This window comes from Rattus norvegicus, chromosome 2 (genome assembly GCF_021556685.1).
Source record: "Rattus norvegicus strain SHRSP/BbbUtx chromosome 2, alternate assembly SHRSP_T2T, whole genome shotgun sequence".
In the NCBI taxonomy this organism is placed as follows: domain Eukaryota; kingdom Metazoa; phylum Chordata; class Mammalia; order Rodentia; family Muridae; genus Rattus; species Rattus norvegicus.
Window position 1 is genome coordinate 208029425 of NC_141535.1, and position 21984 is coordinate 208051408.

The window sequence follows — 21984 nt, forward strand, 5'->3', positions numbered from 1 at the left end:
AGAGAGACTCTCACTTTATAAGTCAGCCTACCTTGGAAGTTACCATGCAGCATAGGCTGCCATGGAAGTCGTGGAATTTGGAATTTCTTCAGCCTCAGTCTCCCAAAATACTGCAATTATACTGCAACACACCTGGCCACCCTTTAATATTAAATGTACATTTCTTTGAGTTCAGTTTATAATTCTTTTCTCTTTGTTTATACCAAATTTCCAGGGACCATTTTCCTAGCTGTTAAGGTCGTTCCTTAGTATCTACTACAGCTTCAGTCCCTGTAGTCTTTCTTCTGACTACAGGGAGGGAGAGGGCAGAACATACTATGGCAATTGCCTCCAATGAGCAGCTCAAAATAATTAAAAATACAAATAAATCACGCACTGAAAATTGGGATCTATAGTCAATTATAAAGCCTCTGAACAGTAAGAACAGACTTATTAACATCCTAGGGCAATAGGATTTCTTCTTCTCTTGCTTTATTCATTCTTATTGCATACGTCTGGTTTTATTTGAAATAAGAACTGATTGCTCACAAGATAAAAATTGTTTTCTATGATGTAGATGACATAAAGGATGATGGAGTGAATTATTAAACAATTAATAATATTGATCTTTTTAAAAAATTAGGAAAGAGCTTCTAGTTATTTAATAGTTGGACATCACATGTCACTGAGATAAAAAGAAGTAGCTGTTTTCTACCACACCTATGTGACCACACTTATGTGAATTGGATGCTTACTAGACTCATCCTGAATTTCCTAACCCTGAGATTGTTTGGCTTCTGGTAGTGTCTTCTGGTGGCTAAGAGAGAAAATTAGAAAGGCACAAGAGCACAATGGATTAAAACATTTAAACTGGCATGAAAAATGATTAAGTTGAGTACAATTATAATCTTCTGAGCCTATTAGCCTAAGTGGGTATGCATACTTAACAATTTCCTCAGGGTTGGGGATTTAGCTCAGTGGTAGAGCGCTTGCCTAGCAAGTGCAAGGTCCTGGGTTCGGTCCCCAGCTCCAACAAAAAAAAAAAAAAGTATAAAAACAATATCCTCCCTTCCTTCATACGCACACACACACACACACACACACACACACACACACACACACACTCTCTCTCTCTCTCTCTCTCTCTCTCACACGGGCATGGGCACTTCAGTCCTATAGTGTATAATGATATTCTGAGACAGTTTCCACAGTGGCCAAGACACTGAGAGTTGTTTCCTTAATGAATTGTTTTGTTATCATTAAGAGATTTGTTTTCTTATGTGTCAGATGTTAGAAACTGTTAGGAATTTGTTTTAAAAATGGAACAAAGAAACAAACAAACAAAAAGCCCAGTTTGATATGAACTCCAACTTCCCAGTCCTAGACCATTCTAGAGTCTTCTACCTTGGCTATGCTACAATTCTAGAGCTTGGTCCTGGAACCCTGACTAGGGGTAATGAGTGACTCAAGGAAGGACAGACACACATAGAAAAGCTGGGCTGGGGGTAGTGATCACTGCAATGGAGTGACAGGACTATCATAGCGACTTGAGTTCTTTGTGCGTTTATTATGGAGGGCAAAGGGGAGAGTGTTGACTAATCATCTCAGTAGGCGGTCTCCAAAGCAGCAGTCTCAGGGTGGAAACCCCTGCGGGAGGAAGCTGCTGGGGTTAGGCTTTGTACACACAGGACATTTGCTTGAACTCAACAGCCCACTCCAACACCAGGAAATCTTTGCTATTCCTGTTGAGTTTTACCTAGGGAAGGCTTTGGCACTTCCTTGGCATTGAGGCCTTGTGGTCCTTGAGAGGAACATGCAATACACAGTCACTCGGGACTGCGCTCTTGGCTTCTTCCACTCTCTATGCTGTCGCTTTCCTTTTGCAGGAGTGAGAGTGAGATTGACTATTAAAAAATGTGTCTCTTTACTCAGATTCAGCCTGAGAGAGAGAGAGCCAATATGTAAAGAAACTTAACGATTTAATATACGCTACCTATTAGATCTTTGCCCCAAGATTTTAAAAGGAAATCCAAAACTGCCTGCATTCTTTAGGTTCAAAATCACAGGGGAAACTCTACATGAGTTAAGTTTCTCCCATGTCCACCCTTGTCTTTACAAGGTGACTCATACAGAGAGAGCTGAGCAGTGCTGGTGACTATGTATGACACCCATCCAAATGGCAGAGGACATTAATTAGAAACAGGTGTCAGAGCTCCAAGTTTCTGGAGTTAACTTTCACAGTCATCCAGAGAGGGAAAAGGGGGTGGTTAGAAGACCTGTCAATCTCCCTACTAAGAATCAATTTAGAATTAAAAGCTTCAGTTGAGGCTGTAACTGCTTTTTGGCTGGGTAAAGGGTTTTCATAACACCCCGCAGGAAATTAACATAACCAGCCTTGCCTTTCTGTGGAATGGATGGTTTTCATTTAACCTCTTTAAATGCACCTTTGTTTGGTTTTGGTTTTCTGATGGGCAAACCCATCCTATTTCCATTTCCCTCCTTGATTGAGAGCACAGAGCGGAACAGCAACCAAGCAGCCATTTTCTCCCTTCAGGCTGTCTCCATCCGGGATTCATTGTAATAACTTTATAAGCATATGAGTTCTTCCTTTCTTTAGTTCAAAGAAAGTCCACATACTTGACTCTGGTACTATTTGGAAGTTTCTCAACTCCCCTTCCTCAAACCTCACTCTCTCTTGAAATGTGACCCGTGACTCTTTCCATTCTTTTCTGGATTCATCCTTAAATGTGCTGTTCTCACATCTTCACGTTTCATGGTCCGCGGTCCGTGGTGCAATCACGTTTGATTCCTTCGTATGAGTCACGCTGCTCTCTCTGGAACTGCACTCCTCTGAAGTCACAACCTCTTTCAAAGTCTGTGACTTTGAAAGTGTAACTAGATTTTCTATAAATTTTCAAGCCACTTTACTAAACTCTAGGGAATATGAAAATGGCTAGAGTTTCCCTCCTTTGCTTTTTCCTCCTGGATTTAAAAGTCACTTTATCCTTAGGCTGACAGCAGATGAAGATGACATTCCTCCTGTGCTAGTTAGAATAAAATTTTGGGAGGCTGCTCTCCTTGCTCCTTTTACTCAAGTAATTTTTTTTTTCTGATTTTCTAGCTTCGAAAAGAACAAAATTTCTGACAGAAATTTGGATCAGGATCTTTCCTAGGTAGCAATTTTATAATTATAATCAATACACTTCCACCTCATATCAGAATTCTTGGGAGCTATTCTATCTTGGGCCAGGCTGGTTTTCAGCATCCCCTCCCCACCTCTGCCCTGCCCCTGCATCAGAAAAATGTGTCAAGTCTGTGGTGTAAAACTGAGGTAAAGGCAACCCTTTGCAGGCTCCTATTTTCCAAACATAACAAGGGCTGCATTGCATTCTGGAATAAAGGTAACTACATTTGGAGAACATTCAGAACCCTGGGAGTCTGTCTGTCTATTCGTTTGTAGAGGAAGGCCTAAGTTATTTTTTTGTACAGGCATGGAATTTTTAAATGGATCACAAGTAACTAGATTTGGATTTCAGAAAATCTTTGGCAGTAGTGCCCATTTGGATAGAGATTTGCCTTTGTCAAGATATTTATTTTTCTATTTTCATGGATGTCCCAGAAAATGCACTTCTCCATAAATGCTTTCCTACTTCCAAGATGTACATGTGAACTCAAATATTTGTGGTGTCCAGTATGCCCCAAAATCTTTCTATAGGTCTGTCCATTACAAGTGATTGAATAAGACACATTTGAAATATCAGCACAAGGTACAACGAGGCCTGCGTGTGATTCTATCACTCAGAGGTTGAGGCAGGAAGACCGCCATAATCCCGAAACTGGTTTGGATTACGGAGAGAGTTCTAAGCCATACTGGGATACACAACAAGACACTGTCTCAAAAAAAGAGGAAGAAACTGTAAAGCTATATCAATAAAGTGAATATGCATATTATTTTTCCATAATAAACTTTAACTATATGAAAAAGATTTAAGCTTAAAGTTAGATCTACCACAGTGCCATACACATCAGTTTGATCATAGTCTTTTTTTTTTTAAATTAATTTAAAGCCAGTATACAAAGGACTGAGTTTCATTGTGGCTTTTTTTGTACATATTTTATTGATAATTATAGAATTGCTTCTTTTTATTTATTTTATGGTTAGCATAAAAAATATTTTCTTTGTACATTTCATTTCCATTGTTATTTCCAATTTGTTCACATTCCCTAAGATCCTCCCTCCTGTTCCCTGCCTGCACTTGAAATTCTGGTTATTCAAAATTCATATCACCCAAATTTTAAACAGCTAATATTATCTTAAGACTTAAAAAGAGAAATTTAGACAAGTGCTTAAGTATTTCTGTCGTAGCCTTGCAAATACTTTGGATTGCTGGTACGGGTGTCAAGTCCAAAGAATACACCATTTCTCCCCAAAAGGGTAGGTCCACCAACTTCTTCCAAAACTGAGTCTGGGCTCAATTCAAGTTGTGCTGAGCCAGGCATGGCCCTGGTGGGGACAGAGTGACATGGTCCTTGGCCCTGGGACAGAGCCTTGGATTGAGCCTCCATACGTGTCTATGGCTGCTGTGGGCATAAGGCTTGTTTGTGTCTTTTCGCATTCCTCTGAGGAATGTCCTCCCTGTTAATGACTCCAGGAGAATTAAGGACAGCTCCAGTCCAGGGGTTGAAGGTGTGGTTATGTCCCATCAAAATGGTAAATACTGGGACTTTCAGGGCAGGCCTTAAGTCTATGGAAAAGAGCTCTAAATACAGGAGCTCAATATATATATACATATATGTGTGTATACATATATATGTATATGTATGTACATATACATACATATATTTTTTCAACTATGCAAACTATAAGGATACAATATGAATTATGAGGGGCTTCATAAATCTAAAGGAACAAAGGCAGCTACACTATGAGCCTAATTGTCAGAAAGATATAAAGGCAGATTCCTGAGTTCCAGGTCAACCTAGGAGGTTCGTTTGGTCCAGGTGTGGTAGGAATGGTAATTTCAGGGAAGGGCCCCACCCAACTAGCTCATCTTCAGTGCTACACAAAGGCAGACAAATCTCTGAATTCTTTTGCAAGGTTAAGAAAAAAAAAAAAACGTATGTTTTCTCTCTCCTAAGAATCAAAGGGTTGGGATCACAGGATGCTGATTCATAAGATAATCAAAAGTAAACCTGCAGTAAGTGGCCTGATTGATATGTAAAATAAAAGACAGGCCCTGGGTTCTGCAGGAGTTGATATGCTATGCAGAGAATATTTTTGTAGGATAAAAAGGGAGAAGTGGGGACTGGGGATTTAGCTCAGTGGTAGAGCGCTTACCTAGGAAGCGCAAGGCCCTGGGTTCAGTCCCCAGCTCCGAAAAACAGAACCAAAAAAAATAAAAAAAAAAAAAGGGAGAAGTGCTTGGAGAACTGCCAGACACACAAGCAAGCAGGCCATGGACAGTCTCTAAACAGCAAGCAGAACACAGGCCATCCCATCAGCTTGGATCCAGGGTTTGACGTCGAGTCATTCTTTTACAGATCCCAGGCAGCCCTTCTCTCTGAACCCCTCCACAAGCTGAGGCTGGTCCTTGGCAAAGCTGGACTACAGAAGGATTTCTGATTGCTCAGGAAACTGTGAAACAGGGTCCTGAATGCAAAGAAGAGTCATTTTCCTTATCTCTGACCAAATAGACACATGGCTCCCCATTGACCTATGTCTGGCAGGTATCAGCATGTTCAAGTCCATGATGGCTTCCTGGCTCTCTCATTCCCTACTTACAAGTACCTGTTCCTTCCCCGTGTCCCTCACGCACACATACCAGCCCGCTGGCTTGATAGTATTACTTACGATGGAAACAAATACACACATTTTAAGTATTAGTAAATATCTAATTGCATGATTTACAAATACATGGCAATTATGACTAATTGAAAAATTATGTAAAACAACTGAAACATATGGAAAAAACCCCAAATACATTCATTTTAATTCTCATGGCCCCAAATGAAGAAGTAATATATTTCATGTGGGCACTTCCTAAAAGGGCTGTGCAAACCTTTATTTAATCAGTATGATAATTCTGGGCTAGCCAATTATTTTTCTATAATTATACTAGTATCTACTTTTCTGTAGAAGATGGGTTTATTAACTTTTTGTCTTCTTTACTTCAGGATAACTACTTAATTTCTATGTGGTAGTTTTCAGTAAGTATGTATTACTTTTCTTTTAAATAGAACATTAGGTGACAAAATAATGATTTTTATACACTTACTAGTAATACTAAATAAAATAAAACAAAATAAAAAGACAAACAAGGAACAAAAAAAAAAAACCCAAAACCAAAAACCATAACAGTCTGTGAACTACAGATGCCCTAGAATCCAGTTCCTTTTATTAAGTCCACCCCTCAACACAGCTTCCAGGTATCTCTGGTCAATTCCCTATCCTGTTTATTCCAGTCAGGCTGCTCTAGGTGTATTAGCACACACAAAAGAAGCAAAGACATTTCCAGAAGCAAAGGGCCATCTGCAGAACTGTAGAGAAATCAGGGCTGTTTGTAACATCCTTAAAATTCACAGTGAGGTCACTAGACAAGTTTCTACTGGGGAAAAGGTCACTGTTCTCTTACAGTTTTGGTCAAACCTAGAGCCATTCTAAAGCTACCCTGAAACGAAGTTCAAGGAGGTACGGAATGCTCATGTGTAAGAGGAGGTGGGATAGCCGAGAAGTCAGAGATGGCAAAACAAAGCATTCGGAAGCATGCACTCTTGTAATCCACCATTTTGCTCGAGGACCAATGTTCTTTGAAGCTTTTTCTCTATCACTATAAGCATTGAGGATAATCAGAAACAGTGAAAAACATCCACTCACTTAATTCCACATGCCATAGTGTACTGTTCCAATATCCCTGCCATTGCCACATCAGTAGGAATTTGTTTATATGCTATTGCACCACCACGTCCTGTCTCATATTGGTTCAGTCAAGGTCACAGCACCCACATGATTGCACTCCCATAATCTCTCATCCCCTAGTGATGTCCTTGTCATCTTAGTTTGCGTCCACACACTTCACGGTGTTCTCAGAGCAGTGGAATTGGTAGCAGATACTGTGTGGGCCGGTCCCCTACACAAACAAATGCATGCCGATACTGTGGAAGTGGGGTGTGAGTTCATGGGAGGAAAATAATGGAGTAACATTGTATATCCATCCCTTAGCCAGAGAGTCAGGAACCTAAGCGTGGCATTTCAGAATGGCAATGGGTAGTGTCTGACTCAGACCCACTGTGCATATGTGTGATCTCCATTTCCTCTGTCATTTTGATATTTAAATTTGAAGTTATCCAAGCTGTGATCATTTCCCTTCCTACAGGTAAATCCAAAGGCAGATGTGTGAACTCTGTTTTATCTTTTGCCATAGGAACAGACCCTTTGGGGAGTTAGCTATGTGAATGTTAAAGAAAAAGGAGGCGTTTCTGTGATGATATGATTAAATTAAACGGGGACGGAAAGATCATGACACCCTTCATTTTTCACTGTGTTGGAGACAGTCTGAGGCTAACAGATGACAACACATTGCTGATCTTTAGGCCCTTGCAGCTTTTCTACTAATTAAGACTTCTTGGTCACTCAAGGGTGCCAACTTCCTTATCTTGCCTTGGTGGACTGATGTGCCAGATATGTTAAAAGTTGTCACCGAAACAACAAGGGGTATCCAGAGCAGGGTCTTTTGAAGTTATAGTAACAAAAATCAATTGTTCTTCCAAACAACACATCCAAGATACAGAGCACAAGTTGTATCTTCAGTAACAGAAATATACTTCCCTTTGGGGCAGAGTTAGAAACACAACAGGGTGAGGTGAACTTCTATGAGTGACATTTGCAGTGACTAGACGTGTTAATGTTAATTTAACTGTTTTCAAGGAAGTAATGCCTGTGTATAAACCAAGTTTTAGCACAAAAATAACATGAATACACATTTATGTAAGATGTCATGTCAAATCTCAAACAGAGGCAGGGGCAGAGGCAGGGGCAGGGGCAGGGGAAGAGGGGCAGAGGGGCAGAGGGGCAGAGAGACAGAGGCAGGGACAGGGGCAGAGGCAGGGGCAGAGGCAGGGGTAGGGGCAGGGGCAGGGGCAGGGGCAGGGGAAGAGGGGCAGAGGGGCAGAGGGGCAGAGGAGCAGAGGGACAGAGGCAGGGACAGGGGCAGAGGCAGGGGCAGAGGCAGGGGTAGGGGCAGGGGCAGGGGCAGGGGAAGAGGGGCAGAGGGGCAGAGGGGCAGAGGGACAGAGGCAGGGACAGGGGCAGAGGCAGGGGCAGAGGCAGGGGTAGGGGCAGGGGCAGGGGCAGGGGCAGGGGCAGAGGCAGGCAGATATGGATGAGTTAGTCTGGTTTACATCAGAAATTTCAAGACAGCCAGGGTTACATACACATCAAGACTACACCTCAAATTAATAGCAAATAAATAAAAGAAAACCTAACCAAGCAAAAGAGCCCAACTTAGAAAAGTCATCAGGAATTACATTTTTAAAAAAATTGATTGTATTTGTCATATAATTTTAATATCTTAATGCTTTTTGTTTCACTATGAATAGGTATATATATTCTCATTTTTAAGGCATTTTCTTTTTTTTTCTGAAAGATTTATTTCCATTTTTTAGTGTGTGTGTGTGTGTGTGTGTGTGTGTGTGTGTGTGTGTGTGTGTGTTACTCATACGGCAGAAGAAGGCATTGGATGTTCTGGTGCTGCAGCCACTGTCAGTCAGCTGTGTGTGGTCTGACATAGCTGCTGGGGGCCAAACTTAGGTTCTGTGCAGGGAAAGGGCACACCCTTCACTGCTGTGCACTGTCCAACTCTAGAAGGCATGCTTATGGCCTTTTCTCAGCTGACTGTCACTAAGATGCTATAATGAAAATATGCCCGGGCTGGACAACAAGGAGAAGTAATGACCACTGCAGATGTAAACAGTTGTCATACTGTCACTTTATGTGGACAAAGGACTTCATTAAGGTGAAGTATATTAGACCATTCAAAACCTGAGGTTTACAGACATGTTAGCTGTTTGGCTTACTTAAAGGGTATGAATGCATGACCGACAATAAGGAGAGAGAAAGAGCATCATCAGAGGAAAACTCATTAGCCTTCATAGAAGGAATGATGAGATTAAACTGATACCATGTTCATCAGCCTAATCTTTATCTTCATGCTGCCCTGCTTCTTCCTCCCACACAGCTAAAGGGCTTGAACAAGTCCCTTACTACCAAGTTCTTGTCCATGAGACTTGGTACCTGGATTTTGGTCTCTCACACCTTCAAGTAGAGATGTCTTATTTGAAATTCACGTTTCAGCCTCAAACTATTCTCCAAGGATCACCGCATCTCTTTTATATTGGATTAGATTCCCCGCTATGTACTTCTATACTAGAACGTGCATGACGGTTTTTAGGATGCCTGCCTTTAACTATTTCCTATACTGGGCATCACTCTATGAAAAAAGGACTGTCGTACATGCTGTGCCCCTCTTCGGGGTTACTGCAGAATGCTTGGTTAAAAGTAAATGTGCACTTAATTCCTATTTTATGAAAATGTTCATATTAGTTCATCTTTCAAAAGATATAACTACTGAATTTAAGCTACCTATAAGATGATAATTATTGTAGCATACAGTATAAATTCCCTAATCTACCAATTTCATATATTTATTATTTTTGTCAGAGGCAGTGTTAGTGTATTTTAAATATTCTTCCAGGAAAGTATATTTAGACTACGTTGGGTGGAAAAGCAATAACATTGTATAATTCATTTGAGAAAGTAACCTCTAGGACAGTTAGTTGCAAAATTCAAAATGATTATTCAAAGAGAAAAATGCTAACAAAGGATGGCCTGCTCTCCCCCAAATGCTTTTTAGTTTTGTATAGGTAGATCTCTAGATCAGCTGCTCCTCCCGTGTAAGTAGCTTTTTAAGTAGCTGTGGGATAGAAGTGTCCCAGAGTGCAGGGACAGCTCTGGATTGATTCTCCGTTAAATGTCTGCTGTTTTTCTTCCTTTGCAAATTCTTTATAAGATAGACATAGGAAAGGGAAAACTAAGGGCATCATCAGAAACATCCGACCCTCTTTTGAGGACTGCAAATCCTTCTGGAGCAATCAACAGAGGGAGAGACACACCAGAATGGAGTCACCAAGTAGGCTTCAGACTGTGACATCAGACTCTTTTCCTGCCTCTTTCAACAGAGCAGGTGGACAGCGGAGAGTCCACTTAACCAGGGAGTGCTTTCAGGAACCACGGGCTTACCTGCTCATAGTAGCGGATGTTCTCCTCGGCCGTGTCTGTAAATGCTGACCTGAGGTCATTCTGCATGTTCTGCCTCCACCTTTCCCAGTCTGCTTTCAGGGCATTATTAGCACACTCCACTTTATCTTCAAGTTTCCCGATTTCCTCTGTAAGCTGAAGACACCACAGAGAAAGGTGAGTGGATGTGTGTGGTCTGGCCATGTGGAGGAGTCACTGACTCCATGCAGTCTGACCATTACATTAAGGTTAATAATAGCTCCCCCTGTTTGCCCTGTGGAAGTCATAAGTACTGACCAGGCACAGTAGTCACAACAAGAAAGCAGGCTGCATTCCGTAGGCCCTGCTGCCCAGTTCTAGTCTGCCTCATGAGTGCTTCAGTTTGCATAGATATCAAACCCTACGCCTCAATTTCACTATTTACGAAACAAAGGAAACTGAATACCACAAGAATTATACTTTATCCTCATGATCTATATCATTAATGGTGATGATTTAAATTTATGTCAATAGATATGAGATGCCCTTCACTTCAGCTTCTCAGTCACAATTAAACACCTATACATGCAGAGCCATAGAGATTATGTTTTCAAATATGCTGGCCCTGGGGATTAACCTATACACTTTTCCTTCCTCGTTTGTGGTTACTGTTGCTGCGATGAAACAACTATGACCAAAATGCAAGTTGGGATGAAAGGGTTTATTTGGCTTACACTCCCACACTGTAGTCCATCACTGAAGGATGTCAGGACAGTAATTCAACTACCGCAGGAGCCTGGAGGCAGGAGCTGATGCAGAGGCCATGGAGGTGTGCTGCTTACTGGTTTGCTCCTCATGGTTTGCTCAGCCAGCTTCCTTATAGAACCCAGGACCATCAGGCTCGCGATGGCACCACCCACAATGGGCTGGGTCCTCATACACTAACCGTTAATTGAGGAAATGTCTTTCAGCTGAATCTTATGGTAAGCTGAAATAAAACTATCCAGCACACAGCTGAATCTTCTGTCAAATTGAAATAAAACCATCTAGGACACTGAACACAAGCAAATTCATAATCTAAACATGCCTGACCCTTGGTCCACCCTCCATGACACAGGCTTAGTGCAATATTTACATTTTTCTCCTCATCCCCACCAAACTTGGAGCATGCTGTCCACGTTTTAGTTTTCAGACTGAGCACATTGAGACATTTTTCACATATGTATGTGTTTGTTAATATACTCAGAATAATTTATTAAGTGTCTCATCTGCACCAGGCATGCCTCTGGGGCTGAAGGATTCAGCACTGAAGATACAAGACAAAAATTCTCGCTTTTCCTAGAGTTTACTCTCTCTTGGGGAGAGACAGACTATATGCAAAATAAATAAAATATGAACCATCAACTCAATAATAAAATAATAATAACAGCTCGAGTAGAAAATGAAGCCCAATGCCAGAGAGAAAATGCTAGGCTACTGAAATTTTAGACACGATGACCAAAGGAAATCTAAGTAAGAAAATACCATTAGAGTTAGAGCTGACATTTGAGAGTGAAACATGGGGTCCTCTTGGTTAAAGGTGTCTGGGCAGCAGAGGGCATGGATCAGACATGGACCTGGGGGTGGACATATGGCTGACATTCCTGAAGCAGGAGGCTGGGGTGGATTTAAAAAGCTGAGGAAGTTCCTCTAGGTGGTGAGAGAAGTACCAGAAAGCAGATCTCATAGCTATGCCATCCATAGAAGGGCTCTGGGGTTTATTGAGCAAAGTGAACAGATGTGAGCAGGGGTGACCTCTCAGGTTAATGGCACCACCTTTTTCATGTTTTAAAAGGGACATTACATGCTGACATCATTTGTGGTCAGACTGACTTATAAAGGGACATCATTTCAGAAGCATTTCTTATTTTAAAGAAATGACTATTTGCAAATGTTTAAAGTGTGAAAAATATTATCACCGATGCTTGAATTAACTTTTTCTTTTAATATCAAATTTTATTTTTGTGTTTGTGATTTTAAACTTAATTTTCCTAAAGAACTGATTTTACACACACACACACACACACACACACACACACACACACGTCTTTGTATGTAGACAATCCTATATCCCCAGTGGGAGATTTACAGATTTTAGTTGTAGGATTCCTGGTGTGTTGGTTTCTTGTTTGCTTACTTAGGTAGAACTATCACTCTGTGAGCCGCTGTGTTCTTTTAGGAAGAATGGCTAGCAGAGTACTAACTGAATAGCTAATAATGACAGGCAGTGATGCTAGCAGTTAGAGCCTGGAGTAAAGTTGTTAAAAGACCAACCTCAAGCAAGATCCATGCCCATGAAGAAGTGTGTTGAGGCTGTTAGCCTTACTCCTTTGAGTTGCAGGCTAGAGCCTTCCCAGCGGCAAAGCCATACAGATTTTAAACAAATATTTAGGGTCCAGGGGTCCACCCACCAAGTGTGACCAAACTCTCTCCTGCTTAGCTTTACAGTCTGTGCAGTACTATACACTTTCATGGAACGGCTGGTCTGAGGGTTCTCTAGAAACTGACTTCAGGAATCACAATATTCCACTCTTATATTTTGTCTTTTCTGTAAAAGTTAAAATGTTACCACTACTATAACCAATGTACAGAAAACTTGTCATTTGTCACTCTCTATGCTGCCGCATTAAAACCCTTTAAACAGAGATGGGTTGATGATGGTCCAGCTCTGTCCAAGGAAATGCTGCAGTTATAAAGAGACATTGTCTTCTGACCTCAGGGATAAAGTCAGGAGTCTCTCCCTGTAGCATCAGGACTAAGAGGGTTGGGGGTGGGTTTGACTTCAGGTTGAATCCTGCTACTACCTTTTATGAGCTATGTGATACCATAAGTCTCTTGGTTGAAGTCTTAACTCCTCCATCCATAACACAAACATAAAAAAAACTAGCATTCATTTCATAGGAATTAAAAATAGCACATGAAATGCAAAACACTGACTTATAGAGTGTCTAACAATCAGCCTATTGGATGTTTGCTCTTGACCAGCACTACCAAGTATATCGCACCATTAGCATTGGCTGCTACAGTGGACATAGGCATCCTGTCATCTTCTGGTACTTTGGTCTCTGGCATCATGTCATTCTTCAGTCGATGCATGGGTCTTACTTCAATGACCAGTGCTGTTTCTAACTCTGTCATTGCCTTTGTGGAGGATGACACATATGCTTGGAATAACTATGATCGATTCATAACATTGTCCTTGCTGCCTTTTGTTGTTGTCATTGTCCTTGATGAGTTGATTATTTCAGTTGGAAAAGGGAAAAATGAGGATATTTCTGCACAGTGAGTGATCTGTCTGTGATTTTAATTCAAAAGAACATTGCTTCATCAGAGGCACCAGACACCCGAGTCGAAGAATGGTGTGTGCGGTTTCATGCTAGCGCTTCATGAGTGCCTCACATGAGATGCTCTTCTCCTAAGTTGGCTTTCTCACTTGCTTTTTTGAGACTGGGTCTTCATGTTATCTATGCTGGCCTCAAACTCAATACAAAGCAGAGGATGACCTCGAACTTCTGAACCTCCTGCTGCCTTAGTTTCCTTCCCTATCCTCACACCTGGTTTATACAGTTCTCAGGCTCTCTGGCAGGGCTCTGTGCACTCTAGGCAAGCCCCCCACAGGGCTCTGTGCACTCTAGGCAAGCACCCCACAGGGCTCTGTGCACTCCAGGCAAGCACTCTACAAACTGAGCCCCAATCCCAGGCTCTTGTTACTTGCCTTGTTACAAAGACTAGCTATTCTGAGTCTGCCATTTGTCTGAATTCTGACAGCACGTGGATGTCCAACAAAAGTTAACAAATTTAGGAAAATAGGATGTGTGAGAGACACACGGGGAGGCCAAGGAAACCCCTCAAGTGGTCCTGGTCTATTGGGCACTAACAAACAGCAGGTTCTGCTAGCAGTAACCATTTGGAATTCATTTAATCTCCTCAATTGCAAAATAGTGTAAAAAGGCTGGGTGGAGAGAACTGAATATTTTCCTAACTTTTCTTTTCACAAACACTTGTAGTAATTGGTCCTCTGTCAGGTGAAACTTTAAAAAGCAAGCAATTACCGGCAAAATGTTCTAAGACCAAAAAAAAAAAAAAAAGTGCTAACCCAATATTGGAAGATAATGAGAAAAGGTTTATATTTAATAGTAAAGCTAATGGATAACTTCTAGTTTCATTTTTGTTCAGCTAGAAATTAGCCATAGAGTTAAATGAGACTCATTAATACTAGGAGACAAAACAAGATCTTCTAACAGTATATACCTCCAGCAATAGGAAAATAGCACTAATGGACACTCACTGCATTTATGCCATTGGCTATCATTTTAACTTATAGGCTTTGCATATATTATCACATTTAATCTACATAAACATGCTGTAAATTGGGTTTTATTACATGCTGGGAACCTGGAAGAAAGGACTAACACAGACTACAGTGACCTGTGACTTAACAGGGTTTCAAATCAAAGTCTGTGTTCTCTGTATGCCAAGAGCATGACCGTGCATTGGCCTAGCTCTCCTGTGATGGTCATAGGGGAACTAATCAGTTCTCGTTCTCAAAGACTGTCTTCTATAAAAATACATGTATGCAGAATAAAGCCTGAGTAAAAGAACGAGCGTATTACATCATAGGAGGAAGTATTCACATGAATTTAAAGATACAGGATAGAAGGTTAATTCTGCTTGTAGGGCAGGTGCCATGTTGACCATTTACTCCCGGGGCCTCAGACCTAGGTGAAAACCCAGCATGAGCACAGTGAGACAAGGAAGGAAGACACGGTGGCAGAGTTTGGAGTGGACAAGGAGAAAGGTAAAAGATGCGGTAGGGGAAGTAGACAGCAGACTGGAAGGTATTATGGGCTACGTGTGAATGGATTCTGTAGGGGTAAATAGTGAAGCAGTCAATACTGTGCTCTGAGTAGAACAGACATGGTGGCTAAAAGAGACAGGAGTGGGGAGAGAAGACAGGAAAAGAGTGGGTTGGAAACAGGGACTGAGAAAATTATTAAGCAAAAGAACAAAGAAGGTGTGGCTTCCTCTCTTTCACTCAGCCACCCACTCTGTGCTATTCACTTAGCACACATTAGGCTACGCTATGTGAGGTGCTAATAGATGGGGAGTAGGAGAAGTAGTCCCCAGGAAACCCCTGCTGACAGGAGGAGTGCAAAGCAATCAGTTAAAGACAGTGTGAGGAACATTTCCGTGAAGTGCACAGCAAGTACAGGTTCCCAGACACACCCTTACTCTGGAGTTTCAGAAGAACTGAAGGTGGCTCTTTGTTGTTGGGACCTAGAACTGGAAGGAACATCAGACTGGTGGATTAGCAGGGGGGCGGCTCTGGATTCCTAAGGATGATTGGTGGGGAGGCCTGAGAGTAACAGAGTTCCTGGAAGAGCCCAACCAACAGGTGCCTGTGGTAGCAGGGGAAAGCAGAGACTGATGGGTAGAAGGCAGAAGTGGGACTGGTTAGTATGGGCACCAGGAGAGAAGACTAAGTGGCTTAGAATGAGAAATGGAAGTGCAGTAGGGGGACGACAGAAACAAGGCCACAGTAGCAATGTGGCCATTCTCCTAACAGCCCCTCTTGCTCCAGTGTCACTGTGTTGGATAGTTATTAAAAGCCATTCATTTACAAAAGGATGATAAATAATTCTTTATTTAATCCCATGTTGGTAAGGCAAGAGCACTCAAGATATGCAACCTCAAGACTACATTGATAGTTTGAAATTTCCAGACTGACGCTGGGTACTAATTCTGGCAGTTTTGTCAAGCTGGCAAGTGACAGGTTGTGTGAACTGCCACCTTGACTGTATTTCCACAGAACCAAATATGTAAGCGGTAAAATAACAGAGCTTCGAAACGGGGGTAAACCGTTACAGAGACTACCGAGAGAAGGGCTTCACATGGCAGAACAGCAGACGCACTGCTTCACTCTGAAGAGACATTTCTCCCTCACAGAAGAGCTACCACTGGGATGTGAACCATCCCCAAGACACCCATGGTTTAAAGCAGCCACCAGTTCTAGTGCTACTAGCAGGTGGCGGAACCTTGGGTTGGGGGCTAAAGAGAAGGTAAGTCAATGGAGATATACCTGTGAGGCAGATATTGGAACCTCTGTCCCAGCTCTTTCTCCCCTTCCTTCTCGATTGCCATAGGTAAGAAACCCTCCTCAGGACATGGTGTTGTCTCATCATTGTCCCAAAGCAAAAAGGCTGCATGACTATGGATAGAAGTTTCTGGAGGAGTGTTGGAAAGCTGGCCATTACCCATGTTTTTTCCCTTTGTACTTTCACTCTTGAATGCTGTTATAATTTTTCCTAGAATTAGCAACAATATGCACAGAGTGCTAGAACTCATTTGTACATTATCAAAACACTGGTTCTATAAAATATATGCTCATATCATTAAAATTCACAAGTAGATAAAACTGGTTCTATTTGTTGACTGTAACCTCTGATATGATCATTTATTTTGAATTGTTACAGTATGCGGGTTATATCAAATTGTAAACATTTTACCTTTTCTAAGTAATTTGAACAATATTCACATTTAATGAAAGAGAATCATTAAATCTGATAAACCTATAATAGAATTGATCCAATTTCAGAAATGTACACAAGTTTAGGAAGCCTTCTATGCATAGTCACTAGGTTATAGGAAATATAGAAAATAACCTTGTCTATTCAAAGTCCCAAAAGAATCCCAACATGGTAGTACACACCTGTAATCTCAGCACTTAGGTCCAAGCGACACCTGTCCCTCACAAATGGCAGTGCTGCTGACAGTGTCTTAGATGAAGGCCTGGGCCTAACCCAGATAGGGCTCTTAAGAGATAAACAGAAAGGCTGTTTCTGTTCACCAGGAAAGCTACTAGTTCCATTATCATCCTGATCATCAACTACCTTCGGCAAAGGCCTCTAGCTCCTGGATAAGCCAAACAGCCCTAACAAGTCCGCATGCTAATCTTCAGGCTGTTCTGTTCTCTCCCTACCTTCCACGCCACCTTTCTCATAATACTGACAAGGCTTCCCCCACTAGTTGTCCTCTATTCTCTGACGAAGCCTGGCAGTTTGCTCTCCCAATAAACATTTCTTTCTACCCACAGAGTAGCCTAGTTCATTGCTTTCACGGTGTCCTTTCCTTATAGCACTTAGAGACCTGATACAGGAGGACTGACACAAGTTTCAAGCTGCCCTGGATTACACAGTGAATTCAGGGATACTATGGGCTACACAGCGAGACCTTCTCTCATACCAAAACAGAACAAAACTCCAAAGAGAAGAGGGTGTGTGTGTGTGTGTGTGTGTGTGTGTGTGTGTGTGTGTGTGATTAGAGAATTCAGAAGCAGCTCATTTAATCAACTTTGGGAAGCATATAGGGGGCTATAAAGAGTTGGCTCAGTAGTTGAGAGCAATGTCTGCTCTTTCAGAGGACCTGGCTTGGTTCCCAGCACCTCCATGGCAGTTCACAACCTTCTATAATTCTAGTGCCAGGAGGATCCTAGATACTCTTCTGGTCCCAGGGAACTCCAAGAAGAAATATAATTAGTACATAGGTATACGTTTGGGAAAAACATCCATACACACAAAATAAAAGCATACACTAAAAAAAATATAATGCTCTCTGTTCACTTAGTTAATCAATACATTATACTATGATCAGGGCACATAGTAGATGTAAGAAATAAAAACCAATATAATAACCCACAATTTCTTGAGGCACATGAGACATACAATTAAAGTAGGATTCTTAAATTTTGGAGCTCTTTGCACTAGGATAATGAAGTGGGATTAAACTGCAGTTTTCACTCACTCAAAAAATCCTTTTTCTTCTGACAGAGAGCATGAACAAACTGTGCCAAACCTGGAACATTCTTTTTGATAATTACTATTCATGCAGAGCAAAACTAAAGTCTGCTAATACCTGAGAATAGACAAAGTCACAGAGAAAAGTTAAATGAAATAAAAGGGAAAAACAGACTCCAAGTCAACCACTTTTATCACCATATTACAAATTAAGTATATATTTGATGACTAAATTTAATTATTTATTAATGATGTACTAGGAAGCCTTTATGGAGAAAATAAAACATGCTTGAGGTTTGCATGAGTCCCGGTTGTAAAATCCCTTCACTAACTTGTTGGATTGGACATTACTGTTTATTTCTTTGAATCCACCTAAGATTGTCTGGAGGATTATCCTATGGTTCCAGTGACTAAGGAAGAAATGCTCCCCCAAACCCTGGTACAGTATTGTCCTCCTGCTCCTCATGGTGTAAGGTCTGTGTGTCATTCACAGTGGAGAGAAGAAAGTGGATGAATCCTAGCACATTAACCATGTTTACAAAAACATAACGCCGGCCCTCCCTTTTCATGGTCTCATGGGAGCATTTCCACAACTGTGGTCCACTAAGTTGTTTTAACGATTATTAATGTTTGCAGCACTCTGTCTCCCAAGCCCTTAAATACCCTTAGTCTCTTTCCCTAAATCCTAATCCTGTTTGAAGTGAAACTAACTCAGAAGTCTACAGAATCTGAATAATTTTCACTAATGGCTTTTATAAATTTTAATTCCCTGTTACATTTTAAAAAAGACTTATGAAACAGATATCCACGTAAGTACAACTAACAGATATAGATCTTTTATCCATGCTCTTCATAGCACGTTTGCTGCTAAAATGCGGGTTCCTACTCTCTTTAAAAACAAGAGATAAAAAAAATGGTTTTAGCATAAAATGTTCATTCCTATAAAGATCTTTATTTTAAAGTACCTACCATGAGTGAGGCATAGGTCCACCCAAATCAAGGGATCAAGGACAAATGAAAGGTCCTTGTCACTGGGAGTCGGCATTCTAGGAGAGACTTACTATCCACATTATACCTTTCTTTCCCATAGAGATTCAATATGTCTCCAAATTGCCACGTGATGAAATTAAGGTATATGAAAACACAAGTAAGTAGTAAACAATCAGAGGTAATCAAACTCAGATGGGATGACATCATTACCATAATGCTTCTTCATGCGCTTCCCATGGGTGAGGGAGAAAGGTGTCTGTGTGCTGGGCGGGTGAAGCGCCTGCCTCCCTGATAATATTCCCACCCTTGAAGACATGCGCTTGGCTACAGGGCTGACATTCCTCATTCACTGTCTACCTCACTTGGCTGACTTGCTTAGCATGTAGCAAGTTAGTTTTACTTCATCCTCTCGAGTTTTGTCTAAAATTTAAAATTGCATAGCCATACAAGAGGGACCAATGACTTAAAGCACAAGGCTCTGAGGTTCTAGGAGTCCAGTCCTGCCTAAGAACTTCACAGGGTAAATTTCCTAATCTATAATCTACAAAATAAGAAAGCAGCACTCACTCCACTGGATCTTTTCTTTTCCCTTTTTTTCGATATTTTTTAAATTTACATTTTAAATGTTATCCCCTTTCCCCAGTTTCCCCTCCAAAAACCCATCCCCAATACCCCTGCTTCTATGAGGGTGCTCCCTCACCCACCCACCTACCCCTCCCACCTTCACACCCTGGCATTCCCTTACACTGGGGCACTAAGCCTTGACAGGACCAAGGGCCTCTCCTCCCGTTGATGCCTGACAAGGCCATCCTCTGTTACATATGCAGCTAGAGCCGTAGGTCCATCCTTGTGTACTCTTGGGATGGTGGTTTAGTCCCCAGGAGCTCTGGGGGCTCTGGTTGGTTGATATTGTTTTTCTTCCTATGGGGTTGAAAACCCCTTCAGCTACTTCACGTCTTTCTCTAGCTCCTCCATTAGGGACCCAGTTCTCAGATCAATGGTTGGCTGAGAGCATATGCCTATGTATTTTTCAGGCTCTCGCAGAGCCTCTCAAGAGACAGCTGTATCAGGCTCCTGTCAGCATGCACTTGGCATTCGAAATATTGTCTGGGTTTGTTGTCTGTATATGGGAGGGATCCTCCAGGTGGGACAGTCTTTACTCTACACTTTGTCTCCATATATTCTCTGTGATTATTTTTGTTCCTCCTTCTAAGGACTGAAGCATCCACACTTTGTTCTTCCTTCTTCTTGAGCTTCATGTGGTTTGTAAATTATATCTTGGGTATTCTGAGCTTTTGGACTAAAATCCACTTATCAGTGAGTGCATACCATGTGTGTTTGTTTGTGATTGGGTTACCTCACTCAGGATGATATTTCTAGTTCCATCCATTTGGCTAAGAAATTCATGAAGTCATTGTTTTTAATAGCTTGTAGTATTTCCATGTGGAAATGTACCACATTTTCTGTATCTATTCCTCTGTTAAAGGACAATTGGGTTCTTTGCAGCTTCTGGTTAGTATAAATAAAGCTGCTATGGACATAGTGGAGCATGTGTCCTTGTTACGTTGGAGCATCTTGCTTACAAGGATATAGGGAAAGAGGAACAATCCTCCATTGTTGGTGGGATTGCAAGCTGGTATAACCACTGTGGAAATCAGTCTGGTGGTTCCTCAGAAAATTGGACATAATACTACCTGAGGATCCAGGTACACCACTCCTGTGCATATACCTGAAAGATACGCCACGGGATCTTATGGAATATGCTATCAACATGCCTGGGACCCAAGCTTTTTTCTTCGTTTTCTAACTTTGTAGCTATTTAGTGTGCGTGTGTGTGTGTGTGTGTGTGTGTGTGTGTGTGTGTGTGTGTGTGTGTATGTGTGTTTCAAATCATGCATCTGAATGCAACTTATCTCCCCCTAAAGATGTCTACTGACGTCAGTCCAGACCAGAGACATTCACCTGTCCCTTGTTGGTAACAGACCCCTGCTGCTGCAGGGCCATGAACTAAGACATAGTTCCCAGTGACAGCACAGGATAGGACCCAACCATGGTCTCAGGTAGCATCACAGGCTTGGATTGAGTGGAGACACTCATGTGAAACTTAAAAAACCAGAGTTCTCAAGGAAGGGAGTATTTGCTGCAAAAGCACATGAACTGGGGTAAAAAGCAAAGCAGGGCAGGGCCAGACAAGCTCATGTTGTAGGTGGTGGAGACTAAAGGCTGCTAGTCTCGCTGTAAGTTCAATGAGAGATGCTACAGAGAGCAATAGGGCAGGACACCCTAAGTCACTTGTATCCAGGCACATATGCCTGCATACATGCACACATACTCCTAGCACAAGTACGTTACAAGTACAGGATTAGAAAAACAGTTGCGTACAGCTGGAGAGCTTTTAACAAATGCAAAGTTTGCATCAGACACTGGTGTGTCTGAGGTTTACTGGCGGATGCACACTGGATCCTGTACATGACAGAAACTAAACTGTTCTGACAATACACAAACTTTGAACTATATATAACTGTCAAGTATGTGTCAGAAGAAAATGTGAGTTATATACATATACTTTAGCATCATAATTCAAGAGGAGTTAATTACCTTGACTGACAATAGTGCTGTCAAAATATTTGATAGATAAATATGAATAAATCTCAGGGCTGATGAGATGGCTCCTCAGGAAAGCACTTGCTGCAGAGGCTCATGATCTAAGCGCAGTCCTCACAAACTACATTGTGGAAATGAAGACCTCTTTATTTAGGCTGCTCACAGGTGTATTACATTTGTATATGCTTATGCTCAGAGGCAGGAGGGGGGAGGGGGAGAGGGAAAGAGGGGAAGAGAGAGAGGGAGAGAGGGAGAGAGGAGAAGGGAGAGAGAGTCTTCCCTGCAGTTTACTTTCATGGACCAACTTTC

General features: G+C 41.6%; 1 protein-coding gene across 1 annotated transcript in view; it reads right to left on the reverse strand.

The window, feature by feature from the left end:
- Positions 1–21984, reverse strand: part of Snx7 (sorting nexin 7) — an 84275-nt gene that overhangs the window by 8920 nt on the left and 53371 nt on the right. Inside the window, 1 exon segment of the mRNA NM_001012083.2 lies at positions 10274–10426. Within this exon segment, the coding sequence (NP_001012083.2) occupies positions 10274–10426 (153 nt within the window).